Raw genomic sequence first — 24,978 nt, forward strand, 5'->3', positions numbered from 1 at the left:
AGTTGTAATAACTCTAATCAGAATTTTACAGATGGAAGATATCTTCTAATGCTTCTTAAATAATTTTTAGATTTTCTGAAGAGTGCTTTCTAGCTTAGAGAGCCACATGAATATTTTTCATCCAGGCTACTAAGCATAATTTTAGGGAGTTACAGTTCCGGGCTTTTTTTCTAGATAGGTGATGAACCTGTGTGCTCAGAAGAGGTGTCCTCTGAGACAGTTACAGAGCATGTTTTCTTTGTCAAGAATAACTAGTTCAGCACTGCTCACCTGTTCCCCCTTTTCCCCGGCCCCTCCAATTGCAGGGGTACGTATTGAGCTGTCTGTTAAATGCTTTTTGTAGGCAGCATTTACAACCAAGGATATAAGCAAGGATGTATGTTACAGGACTGAGCTAATTCCTTATAATTTCAGTGTCCAAGTCAGTATAGTCCAATATGATTGTCTGTGTTGCTGGACACGTTATATCTCCACTAGCACAAGGGGCTACCGAATATTTGCAGTGTGGCTGGTGATATAAAGGAACAGAGTTTTAAATTTTACTTAATTTTAAATACTTTAAATTTTAAAAGCTGCATGTAGCTAGTGGTGGTCTATGTAACTATGAAGAGAGTAAAATTAGCATATATTTAGTCTGATAATGAAGCAGTAAGCTTTGAAATGTCTGTGAGTTCTTCTGATAAACTTATGGATACAATATAAGCACATACAAATATTGGTGTAATTTTATTGATTAAATCACTGTTTCTTTTTTCAATATTTGTATTTTGGAGAAGATAAATTAAGTTGCTTTGTTGTCCTTAAATATGAGGCCACTGTTAATAACAAATAGCATTTCATTTTTTTAGTGTAATCGTCTACAGTTTTCAGAAGGAACACATCCAACTGTAAATCTTATTGATTCCCTAAAAGAACAGATTTATGATACGTGAACAAGGACAGCTGGAGGACTGCCAGACCCACAGACACCAGACACCAGACACCACGTACGCTAGGAGGTCCCCCGGAGAAGTGTCTTCAGTCACAGCCCTCTGGGGTCGTCCGGCAGTTCCAGTCTATGCCAGCACACAGCCACATCTTGCCAGAGCCAATTCAGATTGCAGATTTGGGCAAAAAAAACCGAAAACAAAGAGCACAATGAGCATTATTAGCACAGCCAGCTGAAAATGATGAGGTGTTAACCACGTTTGTATAAATAACAGTTTCTCTAACCCCTGAATCATTATCCTGCATTTAAATGCAATCGGTTCATAAACATCAAAGCGAGAACACCAAATTTGTGTGGGGTCAGGACCAGCCGGGGCTCCGAGTGGAGAGACAGCTGAGAGCGGTGTCCTTCTTCCCGCGTGGGTGGCCTCACAGCTGTTCATTCTCCCTCCGGCTTCTAGACAGTTGCCTTTGCGCTTGCAGAACCAGACTTCAGTCTGAGGGAAAAGTGCCTCCCCTCCCAGGGCATGGACATAAACAATAGATGGACCTCAGCTCTCAAAACATCCACACAGCGGCCGGACCCAGCAGTCGCCCTGAAGTAGCCGCGTATTACCAAGCATAACATCGGGGTGTTTCTGCATGATACTGGTCTTCGTACAGTAACACTGGGCTCTCTTCTATGTAGTCTAAATGTAGAAGCTCATAGGTACAAAGATTCAAGGTGATACTACCCTTCTCTGTAAACACCAAGAATAACTAGATTGTGCAACCCACAACTGCCATAATCTGGTTCTTCCACAGCCTCCCGAATAGACTTGATGGTAGGTGAAATTACGTATCACTAGCATATAAATCCCGCCTGGGCACACACTTGTTCGTGTAATAGGAATTTGGATAATGTTCCACCGAGCCCATCTAGCACGGTGCCTGCTATGTAGTAGGGAGGGTCTCCAGGAACGTTCCCTGTCACGCACTTGGAGGATCAGGTGCTGTGCCTGTAGATTTGTCGTTCATTTCTGATCTGTGTAATTGTAAATGTTTCTCCCCACAGAAGTTTACAGTCTGCAGGTCGTACATCCATACTGAGACCCAGTAGCCCTACTTCTGGAAACCCTCCTCAGGAAAAGACCCTGCTTACAAAAAGGCTGTGTGAACAGTATTGTAGTATAACATTGTTTCTAATGGCAAGGAATTTTAGACCACTTACAGCTTCAGTGATAAGTGATCATTTACATAAACCTTGGTACTTCTGTTTTTCTGCTGCCCTTTAGAATGATGGCAGCGAAAAGACGTGTCAATAATGTTAACTGAAAGGGTGAGATTAAAAACATGACAGGATAAGTTTTTTAAATGCCAAAAGTTCATTAGATGTATATAAGAATACATTCTTTATTAAAGAAGATAATTTCGACATTTTGCAAGACAAGTCTCACAATGAGTAAAAAGATTCTGACATTCAATAAGATACTAAAACATTTTTTGCGTACTTAGACTGTTCTAGAACTTAGACTCTAAATACTGTCTTGCCGAGGACACTCTTAAGTATTGATTTGGAGAAGTGCAGAGGTAACTATATCAACAGTCCCATTTGCTACAGTCCTACTTTTTTTCTTTTCATTTAATTTTTTTAAAGATTTTATTTTTTTATTTGACAGATAGCCCAAGTAGAGCTGTAAGCAGAGAGAGGGAGAGGGAGAAGCAGGCTTACACTAAGCGGAGAGCCAACGTGGGGCTCCCTGATCCCAGGCCCTTAGGATCATGACCTGAGCTGAAGGCAGACACTTAACCGACTGAGCCACCCAGGTGTGCCCCACTTTTTCTTTTTTTTTAAATTTTAATAGTTACCTTGCTTTGAACATTGAGCATGAAGAATTTTGACTCTTTCCCCCTTGTGTCATTTTGTGTCTCTTGATTAATAGAAATTTATTTTGAAATGAGAATCTCTGTTTCCTTGACTTATTTTAAAATGTTGCCTTTTCATACTCAACCATCTTTTTCGACAGGTCTCATCCATCATTCAAGTTTAGGTTGAAACAGAGCAAGTAATAATAATAACAAACATTTATACAGTAATTATTATAGGCCGGATACTATTTACATGTTTTATAATGCACTTAGCTTACACAGTCTTCCTATAACCCCATGAGGTAGGTGCTGTTATTGTCGCCAATAAATCGATGAGGGAACAGGTAGTAGATTCAATAACTTGGCAAGGTCACACAGCTAATACAGTCAAGTCCAAGCTTGAATTGACAGAGCGGCTGTACACAACACTAATTTCCTAATTTTAGATGATACTAATGTCTTACAGAAAATGAGATTTTAAAAGAAAATGAGATTATAGAAATTGAACTTTTGCTCTGGAAAAATAAGTGAACATGTTCTATTTTTCAGTCACATTTACTTAGGGCCTGAACCCAAGGCCTGGGGAAGGTAGAGGGGACAAGGCGTATCAAAAGTGAAAATCTTCCTGGCAGTGGCAAGTTAGAGTTTCAAGTAGCATGCCTTCCCAGGCTTCATTTTGGTTGCCTCTGTCTGTTTATTATACCGTGTGCCGTTGGAGAATTTATTTTACGTCTTGAATATGTCTGGTAATTAAAATGTTTTAATTATCTGGATTCTGCAGAAATGGAACTGCATGACTACTAAGAGTGGGATCCCATAGTTTTATCTCTTAGGACAAGACTCTGTTGCTCTTTTCATTACCAAGATACAATATATTGCCCATATGCTACTGTTTCTTATTTAATGATATTTTGATGATTCATGAAAATGCTAAGTGTTGACATATGTGCTCTTAAGAATTTAGATATTTCAGTTATGCTTTATACAGGAAGACTAGATTTTAGCTTAGGATATTATTGGCTAGGAGATAACTAGAATTATGGAAGTTCCATTGTTACTGACTTAGGATCTTTCCTGAAAATGTGTGTGTTCAACATGTCAAATTGTAACTTTCATTTTCTTGTGCAGTAGCTTTTGTCATACAGTGTTTTTCCTCTAGAAATGAAACAACATATCTATGGGAAATATTCTTGAGGTGACACTGTTGATTAGTTTTTTAAATGATTTTACAGCAAAATGATGTTTGTAGATTGTTTAATAAGCTATGATGAAAATACTCAGAAAATTGAGCATGTTGGTTTTCTCCATATAGGAAGTTGTGAGAAATACCACTGCTCTCCTCTAGGTGGCATGATTTAGGCTATCATTGAATTAAATGATTGATAAAAATTTTTTTCCGTTCAACCAGATGAGTGCCTAGTCTCTGAACAATCAGTACAACTGTGGCATTGATTAGATTTAATTTTTACAACTTTTCAAATAACTTGGTTGACCGTGTCATTGTCTGTTGTTTAATAACCTTAATTAACATTAAAAGACAAAGATCTCTGAAAGAAGCAAACCCTAAAATCTTATCTGTACTGACCAGGCAACCAAAATCCTGTTTGTGTATTGTTGAAGTTGTTCTCAGGTCACAGCACACACCCACTTTTTAAAATTTATTTCTTTGGTTTATGGTAAATAGCCCGCCATTGATAGAATCTGTGAAGATACTGCCTTTGTAAAGGGGCACATAGGTATGACTGAGATACTCTAAAGAGAAAGCAGAAATTGTAGGAATTTGGATCACAAAAATTTTCAGGTTAACAGGAAAACAGCCTTTCAACTGAGTGAAGTTCTAGTTTTGTGAAGCCATCTACTGTCTATTAAACATGGAAGATCAACACGTAAAAAAATCAGTAGTAGGTGACCCTCGAGCACTAGAGGACATGCTTTTTTCTGTACACTAAAATGAGAAGAAGACAGAATTCATTTTTACTTTTAAAATTCTTTTATCAGTCGTTCATTTTCCCAAATTTAGAAACAAATTTGTGCACAAAATACATGAAATGCTTGTTAATCCCTATTATTAACATCTTTTATCTTCTCCCTTTCCATGTGAGAGACTGGCTTTCATGGGGCTCAGAAGAATCTTAACCTCTTAAAGCCTTCAGTTTTTGGGTGATGCATGTTTGTATCAATGCTAAAGCTGTACAAGGAAGTATTTTTCAAATTTTAGCTCTGATAATGATTATTAGAATCTGAAGCACAAAGAATAAAAAAGGCTTGGAAATATGCAAAATATATCACCATGGTAACTGAGAACAGCTGAACGTCTGACCTTATTGATTCCGATTTTAAAGTGCCTTCGTTTCAAAGTAAGGGACTATCTGGGACAGTCCTGGTTTACCCCTTCTGTCTTATCATGTATTTATGAATATCATCCTCTTAGTGCTCAGGTTTGTGTGATAAATCATATGGTCACCCTCATTACAAGAGCTTACTTAGAAGACTTAAACATCAGGAAAAGTTTGTAGCTGTGAGTCTCCCCATATTCATTTTTTAATTGCAGGATAATTGAGGCAACAGAAAGGCAAGATGGTTTGAAATATAGGTTGTCAACTTCGCTAATGAAAACGTACACATTCAGGGGTGCCTGGGTGGCTCAGTGGATTAAAGCCTCTGCCTTCAGCTCAGGTCATGATCTCAGGGTCCTGGGATCGAGCCCCGCATCGGGCTCTCTGCTCAGCGGGGAGCCTGCTTCCTCCTCTCTCTGCCTGCCTCTCTGCCTACTTGTGATCTCTCTCTGTCAAATAAATAAATAAAATCTTAAAAAAAAAAGAAAATGTACACCTTCAGATTTTCACAAAATGATACCCACCGAGATGATGGCAGATTTATTCAAAGGATATGTATCTTAAAAAATGAAAATTTCACTTTAGGTTGTTATAGTCATTTTTTTAAAATTATGGGTGCATCATCATGTCTTTATCATTTGCTTTCTCTTTTCCCCTACTCATCTTTTATTTGTATTTTTACTTCGTTGAAATACTTCTCTCTCTGCCCTTCTCCCCAGCACCCTAATTCTGGCTTCTTGCTTTGTGCCGCGTGTCTGGACTGCCGGGGTGCTGGGGTAAGGGAAGTAGTGAGACGCCGTCAGGGCCAGGAGCAGACGCATACCCTGACTAAGGAAAATGCTGCTGCTGGCTTCCCTTTATCAACATTAACATTTTACGAAGCATGTATCCATCTGAAACTCTATGACAACTGTCCCCATATGTTCATTTATATCAGTCACTAAAAGCTAGTTTAGTGGATGACTTTCAGCAGAGGCAAGAAAGCAGATTTCAGGAGGCCCTGGGACTGACAAAGCCCAGGCCACTGAGAGACCGCCTCCCAAGAAAAGACTTACTCCCGTTGGAAATCTCAGAACAGAAAAGTAGTGACAGGTGGAGATGTGAGTGCCCAAAAGCCACAAGCAGTAATCCATCAGCTAATCATAATTCCAAAGGGTAAGATAAATGTTCCCACAGAGTATCAGTTAAAGTGTGAGTTTATCTCTGCTATGCTATTTTTCTCTAGTCCTTATCTCTTGAGTTGATCCTTTTATCTCTGACCACCTCTGATCTTTTTAAGCTTTCTCCTTCCTGCGCCTCGTCCCCTCCTTATCACTTCTGTTTTAGATTAACCTATAGATACAAAATGGAGTCCGTAATTGGATTATTTTTCCTGGGGAAATCACTATCCTTTCCATTTCATTATTCTGAGAGCAGAAGTTTATTTGGCTACAGAAATACACACAGAACATGAGAAAATTTTTTATAAACCAAAGAGGGGTTTTGAGTTGTATCATATCAAATTAGAAGAACCTAAAAGGCTTTGTAGTATTTTCACGTGAAAGGGTTATTTTGCATTTAGCAAGTGTTGCTAAGTTCTATAGATTTCTTTTCCCTACTTCCTGGTTTTACAATGCTTGAAACCCTTGTGGGAACAACTTTCAAAGTTGTTGCAAATGAAGTTATTCTTTCTTCAGAGTCAGGAAGGACCTATTCCATCCTAAACTCTTGCCTAGGATCCGCAGGGTAAAACCCTGGACAGGAATGAGTAGTTTTGATATCAGACATTTGTAGGAATTCCACATTACTTAAGTGAATAGGCCCATTAATGAGCAGAGAAGGGCTAGTGGTCGAAACAGCTGCACCCTCTGCCTCTCTGATCTGGAAAACAAAGAAGTCCCTTTTAGGGCGTTGAAGAATAGGAGAACTTAATCTGGAATTTCTGCTTAACTGGGCTTCTGTCATTCAGAGTTCTGTTCGCCAGAAGTGTACCTTCTTGTTCTTTCCTACAATACATGGGAGCAAAATACCAGACTGTTTAAAATAACTGAATGGGAATGTACTTAGCGAAACTGCCCGGAGGCCTAACCATGAGGCGAAGTCTCACTAGCATCTTCCCTAGCTTTTTCAGTCTATTTATATCTGAGAAAGAGTAGAGGCCACAGGTGTTTTATGACACTGTCTCTGACAAAAATGAAGAAGGGAGAGGATATGAGAACACTGAGTGACATTTAATGAGCACATACTAAGTGCCAGGTTTGTTGGAAGCATTTTGTATACCTCGTGGATGTACTTCAGTCCTCAGTAATCTTGTCGGTTAATAAGTGTTGTCCCCTTTTCACAGATGAAGAACTAACACAGTATCTGCATCACATGGCCAGGATCACAAAACCAGAAAGCGACTGAAATTTGAACTCAAGAGCACTTGACTGTGGAGTCTGTCCTTTAACCACTATGCTCTCCTGCCTCCTTGAGGTAATCAAGATGTCTTATACAGCTTAAATACCTTTTCGAGGTAATCAGGATGATCCAGATGAGTTACATACCCTCTTACCATGAAAATTGTCTGAAGCCCCTCCCACATAATATCTCAATAAATTTAGTGGATATTTACTTCTTGAATATAGAGATGAAAAGACTCTGAAAGAGTTATTTAATAGAAGAAAGGGTCCATTCGTGATTCCCAGGGACACATCACTGACAGTCTTAACCCGTTTACCTCTTCAGAGGGTCCTCTGAGAGGCAGAGGGGACTCCACTCCTGCTAGCCTGAGTTGCTGGTACTTGCCTATGCCACATTTCACCAGCCGCTCCCTGGTCCTACCTGCCTGGGCTTTGGGGGAATTAGAAGCAGTCTCTTGGGTTTAGGCCAGGGGGTCTCAGGGGTTGCTGTGTTAGCAATTAGTGCTCCATGAACTAAGCATTGTGGACATAGAATGACATGTTTCTGTTGGGAAGGGTTGTCGGGAGAATTTATTACTTACATTGTTTTTCTAGAAGTGAAGTAGATGGACTTTGGCTAATCTCTCTGTACTCTAATCTGAATCGACTTAACCTCAGGTCAGTTTGTGTCTATACCACGGAGGTAGTCTCGCTGGTTTGCAGGGAGGCTGAACCTGTGACCTCCACAGAGCATCATGACGGAGGTCACCTGCCGCAGCATCTTGGGTCACCAGCTCTAGTTTGCATGTCTTGCTCTACTTTCTAGAACAAACGAATATTCACTTTTCCCCCTCAGTGTAGAGCTGATCTTTTTGCTGTTCTCCAGCTGAACTCAAAGGGGTGACAGCTTGATGAGTCTGGGGAGAGCTAGCCCCACAGTAGCTCCTTTTGAGTCTATCTCTGTTGGCTACTAGAAGTGCAGCTGGTGGTCCAGCTCTTTTCAAGACAGTTCAATTTGAAACTGGCCTCGAGGAAAGGAAACTACTAATGCTGATTCATCTGTAACTTTCAGAAGCAGATTGGAACAATCTCTTTATGTCCGAGTTTTCCAGTGTGCCCTAATAGGTAAAGAATCCCATGTTCAAGGGAGTTCAGAATATGCTACGTTAAAAGACCTGAACAATTTTTTTTCCTGCAAGATTTTCAGAGCTTTTAACAGGGTGATGGGAAATGTCAATCTGCAAGAAGGAACAGAGCCTGCATATCTCGCAGACTTCCCATCACCTTGGAATCCATGTTTGTCGGACATGTTCTGGTACCAGTTTATATAGGGCATCTTAGTCCGCAGGCAACGGATCCTGACTGTAAAATGCAGCTCTACCACTTACCATGGAAAAGAAATATCTGAACTAGGGAATAATATAGAGGCTTTGAGTCTGGGGGAATAGTCAACAGAGTTTCCACTTTAAACCATCTGTCTAGTCAGTATGGCCATAGTCATGATGAAATGAAAATGTTGACTTTGAGTAACTGAAGGTAAAATAGAAAGACAAAGGGAAAAGTGAACCATGGCAAGAATCATTCTTAGACTCATCTAATTGAGATTAGGTTGAAATAGAAAATGTCAAGTAGTGTGTAGTGCCTAGCAGTAGACATCACTTTAAAATTCCGGCTTCCTGTATGTATGCTATGGAAAGAATGAAGTTGGTTGCTGATGTCTAGCTGGGGAAGAAGGCGAGGAAGAGAAAATCCTATGAAGAAGTGGCATAGGCAGCAAGCTAAGGTATTCATTCATTCATACAGTGAAACAAGTACATCTAGTTCATTCTCTAAGTAAAAAAAAGTGCTGTTTTCATGTTCTCATCAGTTTACAGTCAAATGGGGGACTAGACTGTAAACAACAAACCCTAATAAGATAATCTTTAGGAGAGATGTACTAGCGTAGTGTTAGGGGAAGTCAGAAAATGATTCCACTAAAAATGTAGGAAGTGAATCTTAGATTGGAAGCATGTCTCAGGGCTGAGTAAACTGTGTGATGCACATTCACGAGAGAGAGAGAGAGAGAGATTGAGAGTTGTGTGTGTACAGTACAGAAGGGAAGACTTTCTAGAGCAAGTGATTGAGTTTGGGAGGCTGTGCGTGAGCCACATTAAGTAAAAACGGGAGGCCTGATAGCTTGTCCTTCAACAGACCGGTCCAAAATGACTATATAAAGTAAATACCATAAATCACTGTTGTCAGGGCGCACACTCCAGCTCCTCCCTCCCGTGCCCGCGGCCGGCCTCATTTCCACACCCCTCCACGGTTCGGGGAGAGCTCGTGGTCTAAGTAAACGAGAGGACTTCTGACTGTAATCCTAGCACGTCACTTTGTTGAAGGCAAACACGTGGTTCCGAGAGAACTTATAAATCTCTCCTCCCAGGCAAGATCGTGATGTTATCTGCTGGCAGCAGAAGGTTCGCTCCGAGGGGAGCTCCAGAAGCCCCCGACGAGAGAGAGAGAGAGAGAGAGAGAGAGAGAAGGGAGCAAGGCGGGAGAGGTAGACGAGCGAGCGAGAGACAGAAAGGGGCACAGAGAAGAGCAGGGCGCCAGGGACGGAGACACGGGGAAGGGATGGAGAACAGTGTAACGGTCTAGGGAGCCGCTGGGCAGCGGAGCCAGGGGCTGCCCGGCTGCAGGAAGTCGGAGGAGAGGGTCTGTCGCAGGGTGCCAAGTGCCCACCTACCCGCCGCGAGAAAGTCCGAGTGGGACAGGAACCGGGAGAGGCTGGGAAAGGGTGGGAGTCCAAGGGACCCCCTCGTCGCCCCTTTAGGAGAAACACTGCCCAGGCAGCGCGCCCCCGGCGCTGACGGCAACGGCGGCAGCTGGTCGTCTATTGCCGGGTTGGCGTCTGGAGCGAGAGCAGAAGGAGGAGCAGGAGAAGGAGGGAGGTGGAGGCTGGACGCGTCCGCGAGCGGCGGCACGACGTGGAGTAGCCGGGCGGGTCGGCGCGCGCCGGCCGGGCTGTCGGCCACCGCGCGCAGCTCCGGGAGCAGGATCGTCGCCGCCGCCGCCGCCGCCGCCGCCGCCGCCGCCGCGGCCCGCGCAGGACCCGACCGCGTCCCGAGCGCCGTGCGGAGCGCACCCGCCTCCCCGCGGCGCGCCGGCTCGCCCCCAGCGCGCGCACAGGCGCGCGCGCACACACACTCGCTCACACACTCACACACTCACACACGTGTGAGCTCTCCGCTCCGGAGCCGCGGCTGCTCCTGCTCTCAGCGCCGCAGTGGAAGGCAGGGCCGAACCGCTCCTTCTTTAAATACTTAAATTACCGCCCGGCCAGCCTCGGCGGCCCCCCGCACAGCGCTCCCGGCGCCCCTCCCGCCAGCTCGCCGGCTGCCAGCCCCGGGACCTTTTCATCTCTTCCCTTTTGGCCGGAGGAGCCGAGTTCAGATCCGCCACTCCGCACCGAAACTGACACACTGAACTCCGTTGCCTCCTCTTAAATTTATTCCTGCCTAATAGCCCCTCGTCTCTTTTTTCCCCCTCATCTCGTCGCTCCAAGAAAACTTTTTCTTACTCCCCAAAGTTAGAGTCCCCCCTGCCCATCGTGTATTACTATTTCCACTTTTGGAACGACTTGCATTTTCTTTTTAAAGGAACTCAAGCAAGATACCTTTTTCTATTGGACGTTGACTCTCGATTGTTTGCAAAAGTTTCGCATTAAAAAAAAAAAAATCTACCTGATCTGTACTTGAGAGTTGTTGGTTTCTTTTTTTTTTCTTAGTTTTTTTTTTTTTTAAATTTTTCCACCTTTAAAAAAAAATGCACTACTGTGTGCTGAGCGCTTTTCTGCTCCTGCATCTGGTCACGGCCGCGCTCAGCCTGTCTACCTGCAGCACGCTCGATATGGACCAGTTCATGCGCAAGAGGATCGAGGCGATCCGCGGGCAGATCCTGAGCAAGCTGAAGCTCACCAGCCCCCCAGAAGACTATCCCGAACCCGAGGAAGTGCCCCCGGAGGTGATTTCCATCTACAACAGCACCAGGGACTTGCTCCAGGAGAAGGCGAGCCGCAGGGCGGCCGCCTGCGAGCGCGAGAGAAGCGACGAGGAGTACTACGCCAAGGAGGTTTACAAAATAGACATGCCGCCCTTCTTCCCCTCGGAAAGTAAGTACTGTTCTTTCGCTCCCATTCCCTGGGCTGAGCGCGGCCAGAGGCTCTCGGAGCCGCCACGACTCCGGGGACGGCCCTTCCCGCCCGGGGTCGGGGCCGCGCTCCCCTGCCCTCCCCGGCCCTGCGTCCCACCCACCTCCTCGCCCGTGGCGTGCCTGAGAGCCTTAGGCTTGCAGTCGGCCACTTTCGACTTGGTTTTCTCCATGTCTCCCTTCCCCCCACGCCTCGGTCCCGTACGAGGCGTTAGGCTCTCCTTCTGGCCCCTGAAAGTCTCTTCCCGGCCACCAGCCAGGGCTCAGCCCCGCTCCTCCGTCGCACGCGAGGCGCTCCCCGGGGCCGAATTAGACCCGGACGTCTCGGTGGGCTGGTTTTCTCCGCGGGGACCCCACCGAACTGGCGCACGAAGGGTTAAAAAAAAGGTGGCTCAAACCTAGCCTCTCCGGAAGGCGCCCCTTTCCGGGCCGACCTATCAGCGGGTTCCCCAAGTCTTCCCTATTGTCTCTAACGCCCCTAAAAATGTCAGCATCGCCAGGACAAAACCCCATTTGGAGACCCCTCCAAAACACCTCCGAACCCCCAGTTCTTGGACCTCCTGCCACAGCGGGGGCTTACACCCCCGCCCCCCAAGGCGAGATCTTGTCACCTCGTCCCCTCTCGATTTCACCTGGAGTGGCAGGAAAGACAACTTCGCTTCTGACGACGTCAAAAAAGTGTTTTACTTCGCGTTATTTTTCAGAATTCCCTCCGACCTGTCTTCTTAAGGTCGCTGGTGGAGCAGATCATTTTCCTGACGGGTTTACCGTTGATCTTTCTCCCTCTCGAGCCCTCGGCTCCCTGAGCTTTCTGTGGCTTCCTTGCAGTTACTTCGCTGTGTTCCTAAATCTCACAGACAGTAGAAGACAAACGAGTTTTTTGTTTGTTTGTTTGTTTGTTTGTAATGTTTTTAAACTGGCCTCTCCGAGGGCAGCGTCCTCAATACCAGGGGCAAACAGTAGCGACAGGCGTGAAGTGATTGATCCTGCGGTTCCTCTGGGGGCAAGGGAAGAGGACAGTTAGCAGAGAATGATTTCCGAGTCCTTAAGGGAAAAAAAAAAAAAAAAAAAAAAAAAAAAGAAAGAAAAAGAAAGAAAGGAAGGGAGGAAGGAAGGAAGGAAAGAAGCATCCAGTGATGCCTGAGAGGGTTAAATACCAGGAAGAAGAAAAAAAAAAAGCTTCAACATTTGCCTATTCCAAATCCCAAGTCATAAACTTTTTCATTGGTTGCCCATTTCTCTCCTCCCCTTTCCATGCCCTATATACTTGCTGGCCGCCCTCACAATGTCTCTGTGTCTTGCCTAAATAGATAATATGGCCATCTTGGTAGTTTTCGCCTAGAGGTTCTAATTGCAGGGTGGGACTTTTCTTTTTTAATATTTATTTTTAGTTCGACAAGCCCTAGTCCTGTGACTTGCCCTGTCTTGGACTTGACCGTCTCAGAATGTCAGCCCGCGGATCTCACGCCAGTCTTCCCGGCCACCTTTCTTTTCTGCTACCCCTTCTCTTCTCGTTCCGGAGCAGAGCAGATGCGGGAGATCCTGGCAGGCAGGATGGTTTTATTATTGTAATCAGGCACCGTCCACAACAGCGCTGATAACTACACCGCCCTGGTTTTTCCCCTCAGGAAGTAAAGCTTTCTACCTGGGGTGGAGCCAAGGAGATATTAAGAAAGCAAGTTCGCTGTAATTGGTCCAGAATGATTGAGACTAAACAGAGTTGAATCAGTTTGCTTTCTCAAGCACGTGGATCCCTTCTCCTGGCACTTGGGCAGGCGGGCAAGTAAAGTAGGTTATATAGAACTTGAACCATGTTTACCTGCGGAAGTTCAAATGAATTGCCAGCACTTTTACAGACCGAGGTCTGATCTCTTCCTCCTCATTAGACAGGTGTGGAGAGAGCCAGTTAACCTAAGAGCGTGTGGATTCCTTGTTCTTTCTGGCATACCTCAGTCCAAAGACCCAAGATGATCCGACCCGGGACAATGATACTCCCCAAACCAGAAAAATTCTCAGAATGTTAGGATTTCAGAGGATGACATCTCAGATCAGTGTGTGGATTCTCCATGGCATCCTACCTCCAGCCACCAAATAGATTAAAAGCTCTGATAAGTGCAGTGGGGGGCGGGGAAGAATACTGTCAGTTTTCATACAAAGAATACCGGCTTCTGTGAAGTTTAGAGGCAGAAAAGCATATTAAGAGCAGATTGGATACTACTATGCAAGAACTGTGGATAGTTTTATAGAAAGTAGGTTAACTGATTTTCCAGCACTTTCTAGTTATACTGGAATATAGTGAACCCTTCCCCCAAAAAAAGGAAGAAAAGAAGAAATCATTCCGCCATATTTTTAAGGAGCCAATTGAAAGTACAGCATTAGCTTATATATCAGCTTTCCCGCTTTAGGACTTTTCCACCCAACTTTTAACTCAGGCGTCACTGAAGTGGCTGAAGGGAGGGAGTGTGCCTGTCATTTCTTGCAGTGAATCTGACAAGGGTCATAAGCCCCAGAGATGAAGGCATGGGAAAGGTCACTGGTTCATTTTTTACCACCAACTTATTAGTGTTCAGGGAGTGACTTCAGCTCAAATATTACAAATATGCTCTAATTATACTCAATGAGCTATATATCATTACAGATCACTGATAGCCCTTTGTGGGACATTTTATACAGTTCAGACTACGTATTTTTAGCAATGTGGAGATCTAAAAGTAAAAATATAAGAGATATTGTATATGCCCTCAGGCCTATTTTGTTTTAAATATTATGCTTGGCCCAGTATACTGTATAAATACAGTAAATATGAATAGAACTGGCCAGGTGCCAATCTCCAAGGATGAATTTTAGTCAAGAAGGTATTTATGGGATATAAATAATACTGTGTCAACATTTAAAGAAGGGGTCTGATTAGTTTTGAGTTTATTCATATTGATCTTTTCACATGCTGTTAGTTTAAGGCTCAAAGTGGAGTTATGCTAAGGTTTACCGATAGTTTCCCCAGTGGGAATTAGGGGACGCCCTAGTCCTTTTGACATGCCCTCTGCAGTTGAAGGACCTCTGTTTGAAAGACACTGCCCAATGCTTTAGAAATCTGGAGAGTGATTCCGTTCACTAGAGTGAGAATCCAGATGATTGACAGTTAAAATCCCTAGAGGCTCTGGACAGTCAAAAAAAAAAAAAGAAGAAGAAAGAGAAAGTTTCCTTTTCTATCTTTCCTCTCACTTTTGTTCATTGTAGCAAACCAAGCAGTGCTGGGGTTCTCACAGGTGGTGATTTTGCCCCGCTCCCACCTCCTGGGGAACCTGTGGCGTTGTCTGGAGCCAGGTCTGACAGTCATGACTCATAGGGAAGGTGTGCTGCAGGCACGTCGTGGGTTGAGGCCAGGGAAGGTTGCTAACCATCCTCGAATGTACAGGACAGGTCCCCCCGCCCCCACCAGCATATATATCAAAGAATGGTCAGGAATGTGCATGTTGAGAAGCCCTCACAATCAGAAAGTTCTATTCCTTAGATGGGAGTATGAATTAGACCATTTTGTGGGGTGGATACTTTATTGTTATGATCCCAAACCACCCAAACTGGAGACCTCAAAACTTCCCATTCATTTAGCCTAAAAAATGATGTCGCCCCACCCATCAGTAATTTCAGTCAGCAGCAATGTGGTGTTAGAACAGAGAAAAAAGAAGTGAGAAGTTGTTTTGGCTTTTCCTTGCAAAGAAAATAAGCAGCTCCTGTTAACAAGGAGGGAGATCTCCAACCTAGACAACAGAAGCAAGTAAATAACTGTAGGTTTAATCTATCATACTGAATTAGATAAACCAAGACAATACAGCCTGAGACATCACAGTGAGGTTTCCTTTGTAGCTGTTTCACACAAATGTTAAACCTTTAATAGCACACAATCCCTTTTCTATTTCTCCTGTTATTTTCCAAGTGAAATCGTGGAATGTGCAATGAACACCAATAGCACTATGGTTCTGGGGAATGTGACTTAAAGAGTCTCTTCATGGACATGGCCTTCTGTATACGGATTGCTGGAGTATCGGCCAGTTGCCCAATGAAGGAAAATATTAGCCCTTGTTGGAACATCATAGTATTTTTGCTTTATATCCAGGAATTTTATTTTTTAAGAGTCTTTGTGTGAGGATGTGTGAGAAAGAAAGAGAAAGATCAAAGACCATCGGTTTTGACCCCCTTGATTTCTACAACGATTGAGTTATTAGTACGCAACAGAGCAAACGTCAGTTTCTGCGTTTTTATCGTATCATTGCCTGTACTAACTCTCGTGCCTAACTGTGGTTCCAGTCAACTTGGGTCCCATTCCTCTTTCAGGATTTCTGTCCCTTCCTTCTTTTGGAAGGGGACTGCTGATAACTGAAGCAGCTGGGCAGGCTTTGTTGCAGGAGAACAGCCCGCAGCAGGCCTCCGCCGGGAGTCCCCGACCCAGGGAGGCTGGGCTTCGCGAGGCCAGAGGGGGCAGGTGGGGACCCTCCTGACCTGGCCCAGGGACCTGCAGCTCTCTGTGTCTCCGCAGCGACCCCTGGGGTCTGCTCCCGGCGCTGCACGCTGTAAATTCCAGCTTCTCCCTGGTGGGAAGACGCTGATGTAACCCAGTCGCCGCATCTTTCCTATAAAGATATGAAAGAATGACAGATCATTTTTCCTAGAGGAAACGGAGACGCGAAAAAAAGGGCTAATGACTCACTGTTGATCCCACATCAAATCTGGGTTAGCACCGAGGAGGTCACCGACTCTTAGGCCTTCGCCCAGAGATTACAACACACTTCGGGCTGCATAGTTAGAAGGTTAGGGAAACAGCGGAGGAGCCCGGCCCTGGGCGCGCGGGGGGCGAGCGACCTCCGGGTGGGACGCGACGCGCCCGCCCCCGCCCCCGCCGCTCCCCCCGCCGCCCCCCGCCGGCCCCCCCGCCGCCCCCTGCCGCCCCCCCTCTCTGCTCTGGGGCCGTAAGGTGAGCAGCCCGGGGCAGAGGGGCGGCGCGCAGGAGCTCGGAAGGCCGCCCTTGGAGCTGTCTTGAGGCCGCATTTCCGGCACTGACGGATCCTGGAGAGGCTCGGACTCGCCAGATGTGCTCGCTCGGCGCGGGCCCCCCTTCGGCCGCGGGGTGCATTCCACTTTGCAGACTCGGAACAGCGTGATGAAATGCGCCTCTGGCCCAGATAAACAACTGTTTCCATTGTCCTTTTGGAACCATATGGCTTGCCTTTGTTTTTTAATACCCTTTAAACGAAGATAGTTTTAAACCTAGGAATTCGGTGTTCTCCAGGTATTTTAAATTTAATAACAGGCTAAGGATTCTTTGATGGGTTTGTTTAGACTGAAAGCTTGCCCCCGTCACTCGGCCCAGGAGAAACTCGCCTGCCGGGGAGGGGTTTTACTGGTCATTTGTTCCTTTTCTAACCTCTGATGCCCGGAAGTGGGTGTGGAGCGGCCCAGGCCCAGGCCCAGGCCCTGACCACCACCTTGCGTCCTGGAGCGGATCCGTGGCCTTGGCTACCCCTTGACCTCTTCCCCCATAGCCTCGGAATTGCCTCCTTCTTCGGCTTTCTGGAATATCCGCATGCATGGCAGTTTGCCTCACTTCACCAGGCTTCACTCGCTTCACCTCTGCAGATGAGGAAGGGAGCTGCTTCCTTGGGTGACCCAGAGGCGTAAGGACGCACCTGGCCCTGTGCATGGCGCTCAGTAGGCCTTCTCGGCAGCCCTCGTTCACTGAATCACAAGCATCGTTGATTTTAAGATGCGCCGTCATTCTGCGTGCCACCAAGCAAAGAGTAACCCTGACAATTAATTATGACATGGCATCGATTGTAAGACACAGTAAAGAGAGGTATGGTAGAGATAGTACGGTGTGATTAGAAGTGTTGCTCTGGGAAACGCTCCCACTAGCCCAGAATCTCAGGGCACTTCATTCTTTTCTTTGTAAGTTCTACTCAATGCATGTTTCTGTTGCTCGCTTGGATTGGTCTTTAGGTGACCTCTGCCACTTACGGAACTGGGAGCAGAGACTGGAAGTGCTGGTCGCCCACCGTGTGTGGTACTATCTGTGCTCCTGTAAGAAGGCCTTGAGAATTTAGACCTCTTGGGTAACATTTCAGATTTCTTAAGAGAACATCCAAGATCTTTCAGGGTCTGATCCCTCCTTCTTCAACCCTACCTCTTGCTAAATCCCAGTCTCGCTGAGCTACGCTCCAGCCACATCACCTTCCTGGCCTTTACCCTAATGGGTCATTTATTTTCATGCCTCCAGGCCTTTGTCTATGCTGTTTCTTCCATTGGAGATCCATCTTGTAATACCTCTAACCATCTTTTGAGGTTTCTTCAGATGCCAAAACTTGATTTCTCCAGTCATGTGGATCAGTTCATCCTCTGTCTTCCCACAAGACTGACAGTCATCTCTAAAGCAGCCTCTTTTCTTTGGCTGTTGGTAAAATCTAGCTGTGGTCCAGCTGTCTTCTTCGTTGATTTGTAAATTGTCTCAGAACAGGAGCTGACTCTTGCAGAAACTAGTGCATTAGGTTTGCCATTGCATGCCTCGTAAATGAATGAACATTTTCCTTTAGAGAATAAGATGGAACCAGGGGATGAAAGCTCTAGGCTCCTAAGCATCAGGACCAGCAGACATAGAAGAAATCTAATCACCTTCATCATCAGGGAGAATGTGCCCGATGGGTCATATCACTGTGGATCAGCAACACTGGGTTTCTCGTACCTGTGCATTTCCTGTTTCCATTTTTACAACTGATCAGGAAAGTCCTGGTGAGACTGATGGCGGTGGCTGACCTACACTGGTTACTGATTGTGCCAAGCACAGTCTCGGATATTTCACCTGCATGTCCTCACTGATTCTCACAAGCAACCCTGTAGAGTCCGTACTAGGATTTACTAGCATTTTCCCTGTGACCCACGAGGACATGGACATAGCTATTGCTATCTCAGATAACGTATTGAGAGTAAGGCTCTTAGTTACCACAAATAATCGAGACCCTAAAATAGAGACCCGGAAATGGAGAGCATGACTTTCCTTTTCCTCTGGCAAAATGACGGAGCCCATCCATTCAAGACTGGTGTCTCTCTTCTCCTCCCGGAAATTACAGCCTTATGCTCTGAATTCTTTTTCTATAAAAAGCAGTATACCTCTGAAGCCTGAGAGACAGCCCTGGGTCTTTTGCCCTGCCTTTAACACATTCAACTTTTCTGACTACATTTGGTTGATACAAAATTTATGATTTATGAGGTCTCTGGTTTGGGCCGTTAACTGCAACCATTTCTTCACAAGAGTTTTGATAAGTTTGATTGACGGAGGATTCCTTTGTCTCTCTCAGAGAACTAATTTATTGGGGAGGACAGGCTGGTAGTGGCGCCAGGAGCATGGGCTTTGGAGCCACACAGACCCAATAAGGAAAAGAAGGAGTATGAATAGAACGGAATTGCACAAAAAGAGTCTCAGAGACTGAAGGGGAAGAGGTAGCACCAAGGGAGAGAAGCCCCGCTCCAGGCCTAGGGCAATTGTTAAAAAGCGATCTTGCTTTAGTTAGTGGAGAGATCTGTACTTCAGGGATATGAAAACATGCATATGACTCACACAGCATTCAGCTCTTTATCTCTCTTGGTTATAAGGTCTGAAATTCAGCAAAGGAAGGAGGGGAAGTTGTCCCTAAGAGGCTAGCATGCACAGGCTGCTTCTGGGTAAACTTCCCGGCCTGGCTCAGTCCGTCCTCACAGCTTTTCTGTCTCCCTCCCCCCCTCCCCCCAACCTCTCGGGGTGAGAGTCTGTGGAGAAGGAAGCGGGGCCATTTGGAGTTACGGCTGAGCCAGGTCAGGCCGCCAAAGTCAGACCATGGTGGACCTCATTTCACCTCCCCGACCAAGAACCGGCCCCAACAGTTGCTTAGCTGTCAGGTGATTCATTTTAGAAAAAGGTCTCAGTGACAAAGTGACATGAGGGAGCAGAAGTCTCACAGAGGAAGATGGATGACCAGAAGAGGAGAACGTGGTCAGGTGTCCCTGCAAAGGGTCTGAGGAGGAAATGAAAACGTGGGAGGTGACAGCAGAGCGGAGAGGCCACACGGGCCCTGGGTGGTTGTTAACAGCAAGACGTACTCCGTGTGAGGAGCATCCAGCTTTCCTGGGGCAGCCCAGTGAGCCCATTCACTGGTGTGAGAAAACACTGCTGTCCAAGAGGAGTTGAGGTGACTGGATTTAGCATCTGTTAGAAGGAGGGAAAGCCCCTGGTGCTGAGAAAGCCATGATTCGTGGGCCAGGACCATCCCTTCATTCTCTCCGATGAGCCCTTGGATAGTTACCGCCTGACAGGTTAGAAACGTGGGGCCTCGATATTCCTTGAGCCACAAGGATTTGAGGAACTCCAGGCCAATGGAAAATGCTTTCTGGAGGTTGTGAAGCTCGAACCTTCTGAAAATAGTTCGAATGCATTTCCGAGCTCCCCAGGCAGCTGTTTGCCCTTCTGCTGGCGTGTTCCCTGGGTTTCCCTGGGACCGTGCCACTGTTCCTTCAGGCCGTCCTTGCGGCCTGCGTGTTGGTGATTGGGAAGCAGGCAGTTCCCGAAGCGGACTCATGGGGCTTCTGAAAGAAGAGCCCTAGAGCAGCTATTGGAGACTCCCACTGCTTTTTGGGGAGATGTTGTTTGTTTCAGGAAATACTGTAGCATCTTTCCAGTCTCCTGAAAGGAAAAGAAAAAATGTTGTGACTTAGACCTTGGCTCTGTTCATTTGGCTTTCCCTATCTAACCCACACCACACTGACAAGCAGCACATCTGTCTTGACAGGCTAGTTCACAAATCACTGCTCATTCATAACTTGAGCTGTTGTAAGAGTCCTGGTTGGTTACTTCATCTTGTGAACAGGAATGCAGGGTTGGGTTTTGAGAAAGACCCTGAAATCACCGCCGATCCAGTGGCCTTTGCAAATCTATACGGAAGCACCATCTAGAAGAGAACACGGCGCGTTTTCTTTGTGTCTTTTGAAAGCACAAAACTACTGATGGTTGTCCAAACAAAAGTAGGAATTTGGGGGGAAAATATTTAATTTTTAAGTTTTGGACTCATTTCAGTGTTGGAAATTCAATGCTTTTTTTTTTTTTTTAAAGATTTATTTATTTATTTGACAGATCACAAGTAGGCAGAGAGGTAGGCGGTGGGGCGGGGTGGGGGAAGCAGGTTCCCCACTGAGCAGAGAGCCTGATGCGGGACTCGATCCCAGGACCCTGGGATCATGACCCGAGCTGAAGGCAGAGGCTTAACCCACTGAGCCACTCAGGCGCCCCTTAATGCTTTTTTAGACCCAAATCATCAGAGATTATTTTCTCTATAACAGATGCAGCAGGGGCTTTGTCACTCCTTCCATTGGGGGGTTTGGTTCTTCTTTGGTCATTTATTTTCCTATCATCTATTGGCTTAATCTCATTTTCATTTCTGCTTTGACATCTTAGTGATAATACCATTGAAGCTGTTGCTACTTGCTTTATAATCAGCTCTTACAAGTAAGTTCCTGGCTGGCCAAGCACCCAAAGGAATGGGTGACTTATTCAGATTCCACTTTAGAAGGAGAAATAAGAAATCACAGACCGAGGACTCCCCCCTCCCCACCAAAGATCAGTGATTTGGTAAAGGAACGGCCCCTTCTGCCCTTCTGAGGTCTGTTTGGGTTTTCTGAGGGGAAACGTTTCCACATCCAAGCTCAAACCTCTGCATTTGGGGCTCTGGATGGTAATGAGAAAGGAACAGAGGCGGGAGCGGGCTGGAGTTCCTGGCTTTAACTGGAAGTAGCTGAGCAGAACCAAAGCTGGATTTTGGCTGACTCCTCGGGTTCTGAAGCATCCGTTCTCACCTGTAGATACATCTGCTGAAAAGTCATATTGATTTGGATAATATTGGATAAAATTTAGTCATTCATTTGTCCCTCCTCACAGTAGAAAGCCTTGGGTTGTTAAGTGTGTTGATGGAAGTTACTGGTCAGACCAATGAACTACAATCGGAACTGGGGCTGTTTCACCCACTAAGCTCTTCTCCCCGCCCCAGAATGAGCCCTAGAATGAGGTGACTCGTGCTAGCTTGTCTTGGAGAGAGACATGTTTCAGAAGAAATCCGCTGTCACAAAATATCACCATCAGCAGTGGAGCTATGTAGAGAGAGTCATGTCTAATTTCATTAATTCTTTGGCACTGGCCTCCAGACTCTAGAAGGAGGGTCTTGAGTCAAGCTGACCCTGGGTCATTATATGTTCAGGATCAGCAGCTTGCCCTTTCTCAGCAGCATTTGCTGGGAATTCTCTAAGTAAAGTAGAAGCTTATTTTTATTTGTATTTTTTTTTTAAGTAGCTTATTGTAGTATGTGTTGGGAGGAAATGTTGTCCCCCAATGGACAATCCTGAGAGAAATGTATGTAGGGAAGGTTTGGAGGAGTTGAGGAGGGACTGATCTGACCCTGAGTTTACTGGAGCATCGGTAATAGCATTTAATAATGTTTATGATATCACTGCAGTGAGGAAGCCTTTATCACTATCTTACAGACACTTTCACATGACACGAAACCCCTACTTACTCAGAACAATTGGGTAGCCTTGAGGTCAAGTGAGATTTTGTAAAAGGCCTTTTTAAAAAAAGTTCATTTTATTTTATTTAAATTTGATTAATTAGCATATAGTGTCTTACTAATTTCCGAGGTAGATTCAGTGATTCATCAGTGGCGAATAACACCCAGTGCTCACTCCATCGTAATGCCCGCCCGCCACCCCATTCCCCCATTCCCCCACCACGTCCCCTCCAGCAACACTCGGATGTTTCCTAAAGCTGCGTCTCTTGTGCTTTGCCTCCCTCTCTGATTTCGTTTTTTTTTTTAATTATTTTCTTTTTTTTTTTGGAAAGATTTTATTTATTTATTTGACAGAAGAGAGATTACAAGTAGACAGAGAGGCAGGCAGAGAGAGAGAGAGAGAGAGGCAAGCAGGCTCCGTGCTGAGCAGAGAACCCGATGCGGGACTCGATCCCAGGACGCTGAGATCATGACCTGAGCCGAAGGCAGCGGCTTAACCCACTGAGCCACCCAGGCGCCCCTGATTTCATTTTAATAAAAGGCCTTTTTGAAACTGTAAGTCATAGAAGCCTATAACACAGGTTCTCAAATTTTACCATGCAAAAAATTCCCTGTATCACCAGTGGTGCTTAGTATAATGCGGATTCCCAAATCCTTGTCTCCTAGCCTCCATCCAGATTGTGATTCAGTCGTTTTCAGGTGGGCCCCAGAAACCTGCACCGTGATGACAAGGCCAGGTGATTCTTAGGCAGGAGTTCAGAAAGACGCTCTAGAAACACCGTGCGTTTTTGTTTTGTTTCATTGCTTTGTTTCTTAGCTGTGTCATCCCAGCTGCAAAATGTACCTCAGAACTTTTGCAGTTAATATCATAATCTTTTAGACATTTTGTAAGTTACCCATACAAAATTTTAATTCCAGGGTCCTTTCTGTCTTACGACTTCTGCGAGTGGTCGTCCTCCATGATCAGTTAGTGAGTGTCCAAGTACTTCTAAAAAAGGATTTTTTCTTTAAAACTAATTGTCTTGGATTTTTGTAGCTTTTCACATTTTATTAAACATTTCACATTCACCGAAGCCTCACTGATCTACAAAAGTGTATTCCTACCACGATGCCCCTTGACTCCTATAGACTGTTGAAATCCATCTGTGAAAAAACGAAGGATTGCTTTCTCTGGCCTAAATGATCACTATAGCATCACTAAGATCTCTACCCTGTTCATGGTCTTTACTTGTGAGGCCTTGGGTCAGCACCGGGGCACCCTTTCTTGGCCCTGCTTAAATAAACAAACAAACACCCCCCCCCCAAAAAAAAAATGACAGAGAGAAAGGATTTAATGCTGCAGCTTTATGGCATAGTAAAAGTAAACCAAAGGGGCATACTTGAGGCCTGCTTGGTGGAAATTGCAAATGACCCTAGTTACATGGCCTTGGTCCTAACCCAGACTTCCTTTGACCTGTGCGACCCCGAGCAAACTCAGGGATCTGGATTCTGTTACTAGAACCGTCCCTCCTCTGCACCACAACATCCACTGGCCTGAAGAAGGTGCTGTTTCCCAGGAAAAGGAGTGAAATCCCCCCAAGAACCGCATAGGGCCATAGTTTGAAGCAAAAGCATTGCTCACAAAGCGGCTTCCTCTGGCCTGTTTTGCCTTTCCCTAGTTGCATTCTCTGAGATTTTTATTTAAGATAACTTCCAGCGTCTCTTGTTAGAGGTCAGATATGAAGGGGAAGATTTTGTTTGACTTGCTAATCTTGTGACAAACAGTTTATACCCAGTGTAGCTTCCTGTCTTTGCTGACTGGTTCTTTGAGGGAATTTGCTCCGGGTTAAGGCTGTGGAGCGCCTCTAAAAATAAACAACATGGGCGCTTCTTGGTGAGAACATATGTGAGCAGATGGCAGCCGGTAACAGCATATGGTGGCAATGTGAGAGCAGCATGGTACAGAAAGCCACGAGGGGACCTTCCTCGTCCACGCCTCAGCAGGCCATCCAGGGCCCCATGGTCCCGGTGACACAGACTTCTGACCAGGAGATGTGTCCCACTGAGGCGTGAAAGCATGTCCCGGGGGGTGGGGGCGTCTTGTTAGTGGACTCAGTGTTGGAGACGGTAAGTTACAGGCTATGGAAAAGGGCTTCCTTGTCCATTTTCAAATCGAGAGATAAAAGGCACAAATCTGCCAAAAAAGGAACAAACAGAGGACTCCACAAGGCCTTTTGTCTTCTGTCAAAAGAAGTTTTCAAGTCTGGTTTGCCGAGGGACGGGGCTACTTTTGGAAGACATGCCCTAGACGGATGGCAGGTGCACGGAGGTTAAATCCATGTAAGGCGCTAGGGAAGAAGTACATTCACCCCAGGCCTGGAAGCAAGTCAGGGGTGTGTCTATCAAATTAGTTACATAACTAATATTATTACATCCCTTGATCGCCTCTTATTTGCCAGTCTCTTAAATATATCATCTCACTGTGATTGTCCTAAAAACCCCCAGGGGTAGCTTGATGTATGCTTCATGTAGAAACCAAGGGTTGGGTGAATCGAGGCCCTTGTTCAAAGACTCACGGGAATTGGGTGACGAAAGTGGGGACTCCGATCTGCATCTTATTATACAGAAATCCTGTGTTTGTCATCGACTCGACCCCAGATAGAACACCCAGCAGTGTTTTCTCTTCCATTGCACGTATTTTTTGGTGTATTTTCTTTTTTTAAGAATATGGCTGGCAATATACAAGATGTTGCCATTATTTTAAAGAAA

General features: G+C 45.5%; 1 protein-coding gene across 4 annotated transcripts in view; it reads left to right on the top strand.

Moving 5' to 3' along the window:
• Positions 1-10,656: 10,656 nt before the first annotated feature.
• TGFB2 (transforming growth factor beta 2) overlaps positions 10,657-24,978 on the top strand; it is a 79,396-nt gene continuing 65,074 nt past the window's right edge. For 2 of the 4 annotated variants that reach the window (XM_032317439.1, XM_032317440.1), the window contains exon 1: positions 11,199-11,621. In XM_032317439.1, the coding sequence (XP_032173330.1) occupies positions 11,276-11,621 (346 nt within the window). In that variant the 5' untranslated portion in view covers positions 11,199-11,275. Of the gene's footprint in view, positions 11,622-24,978 lie in introns of all 4 variants that reach the window. The other 2 variants (XM_032317441.1, XM_032317438.1) reach the window with 2 other exon arrangements.

The sequence above is a fragment of the Mustela erminea genome, chromosome 17 (genome assembly GCF_009829155.1).
Source record: "Mustela erminea isolate mMusErm1 chromosome 17, mMusErm1.Pri, whole genome shotgun sequence".
Lineage (NCBI taxonomy): Eukaryota > Metazoa > Chordata > Mammalia > Carnivora > Mustelidae > Mustela > Mustela erminea.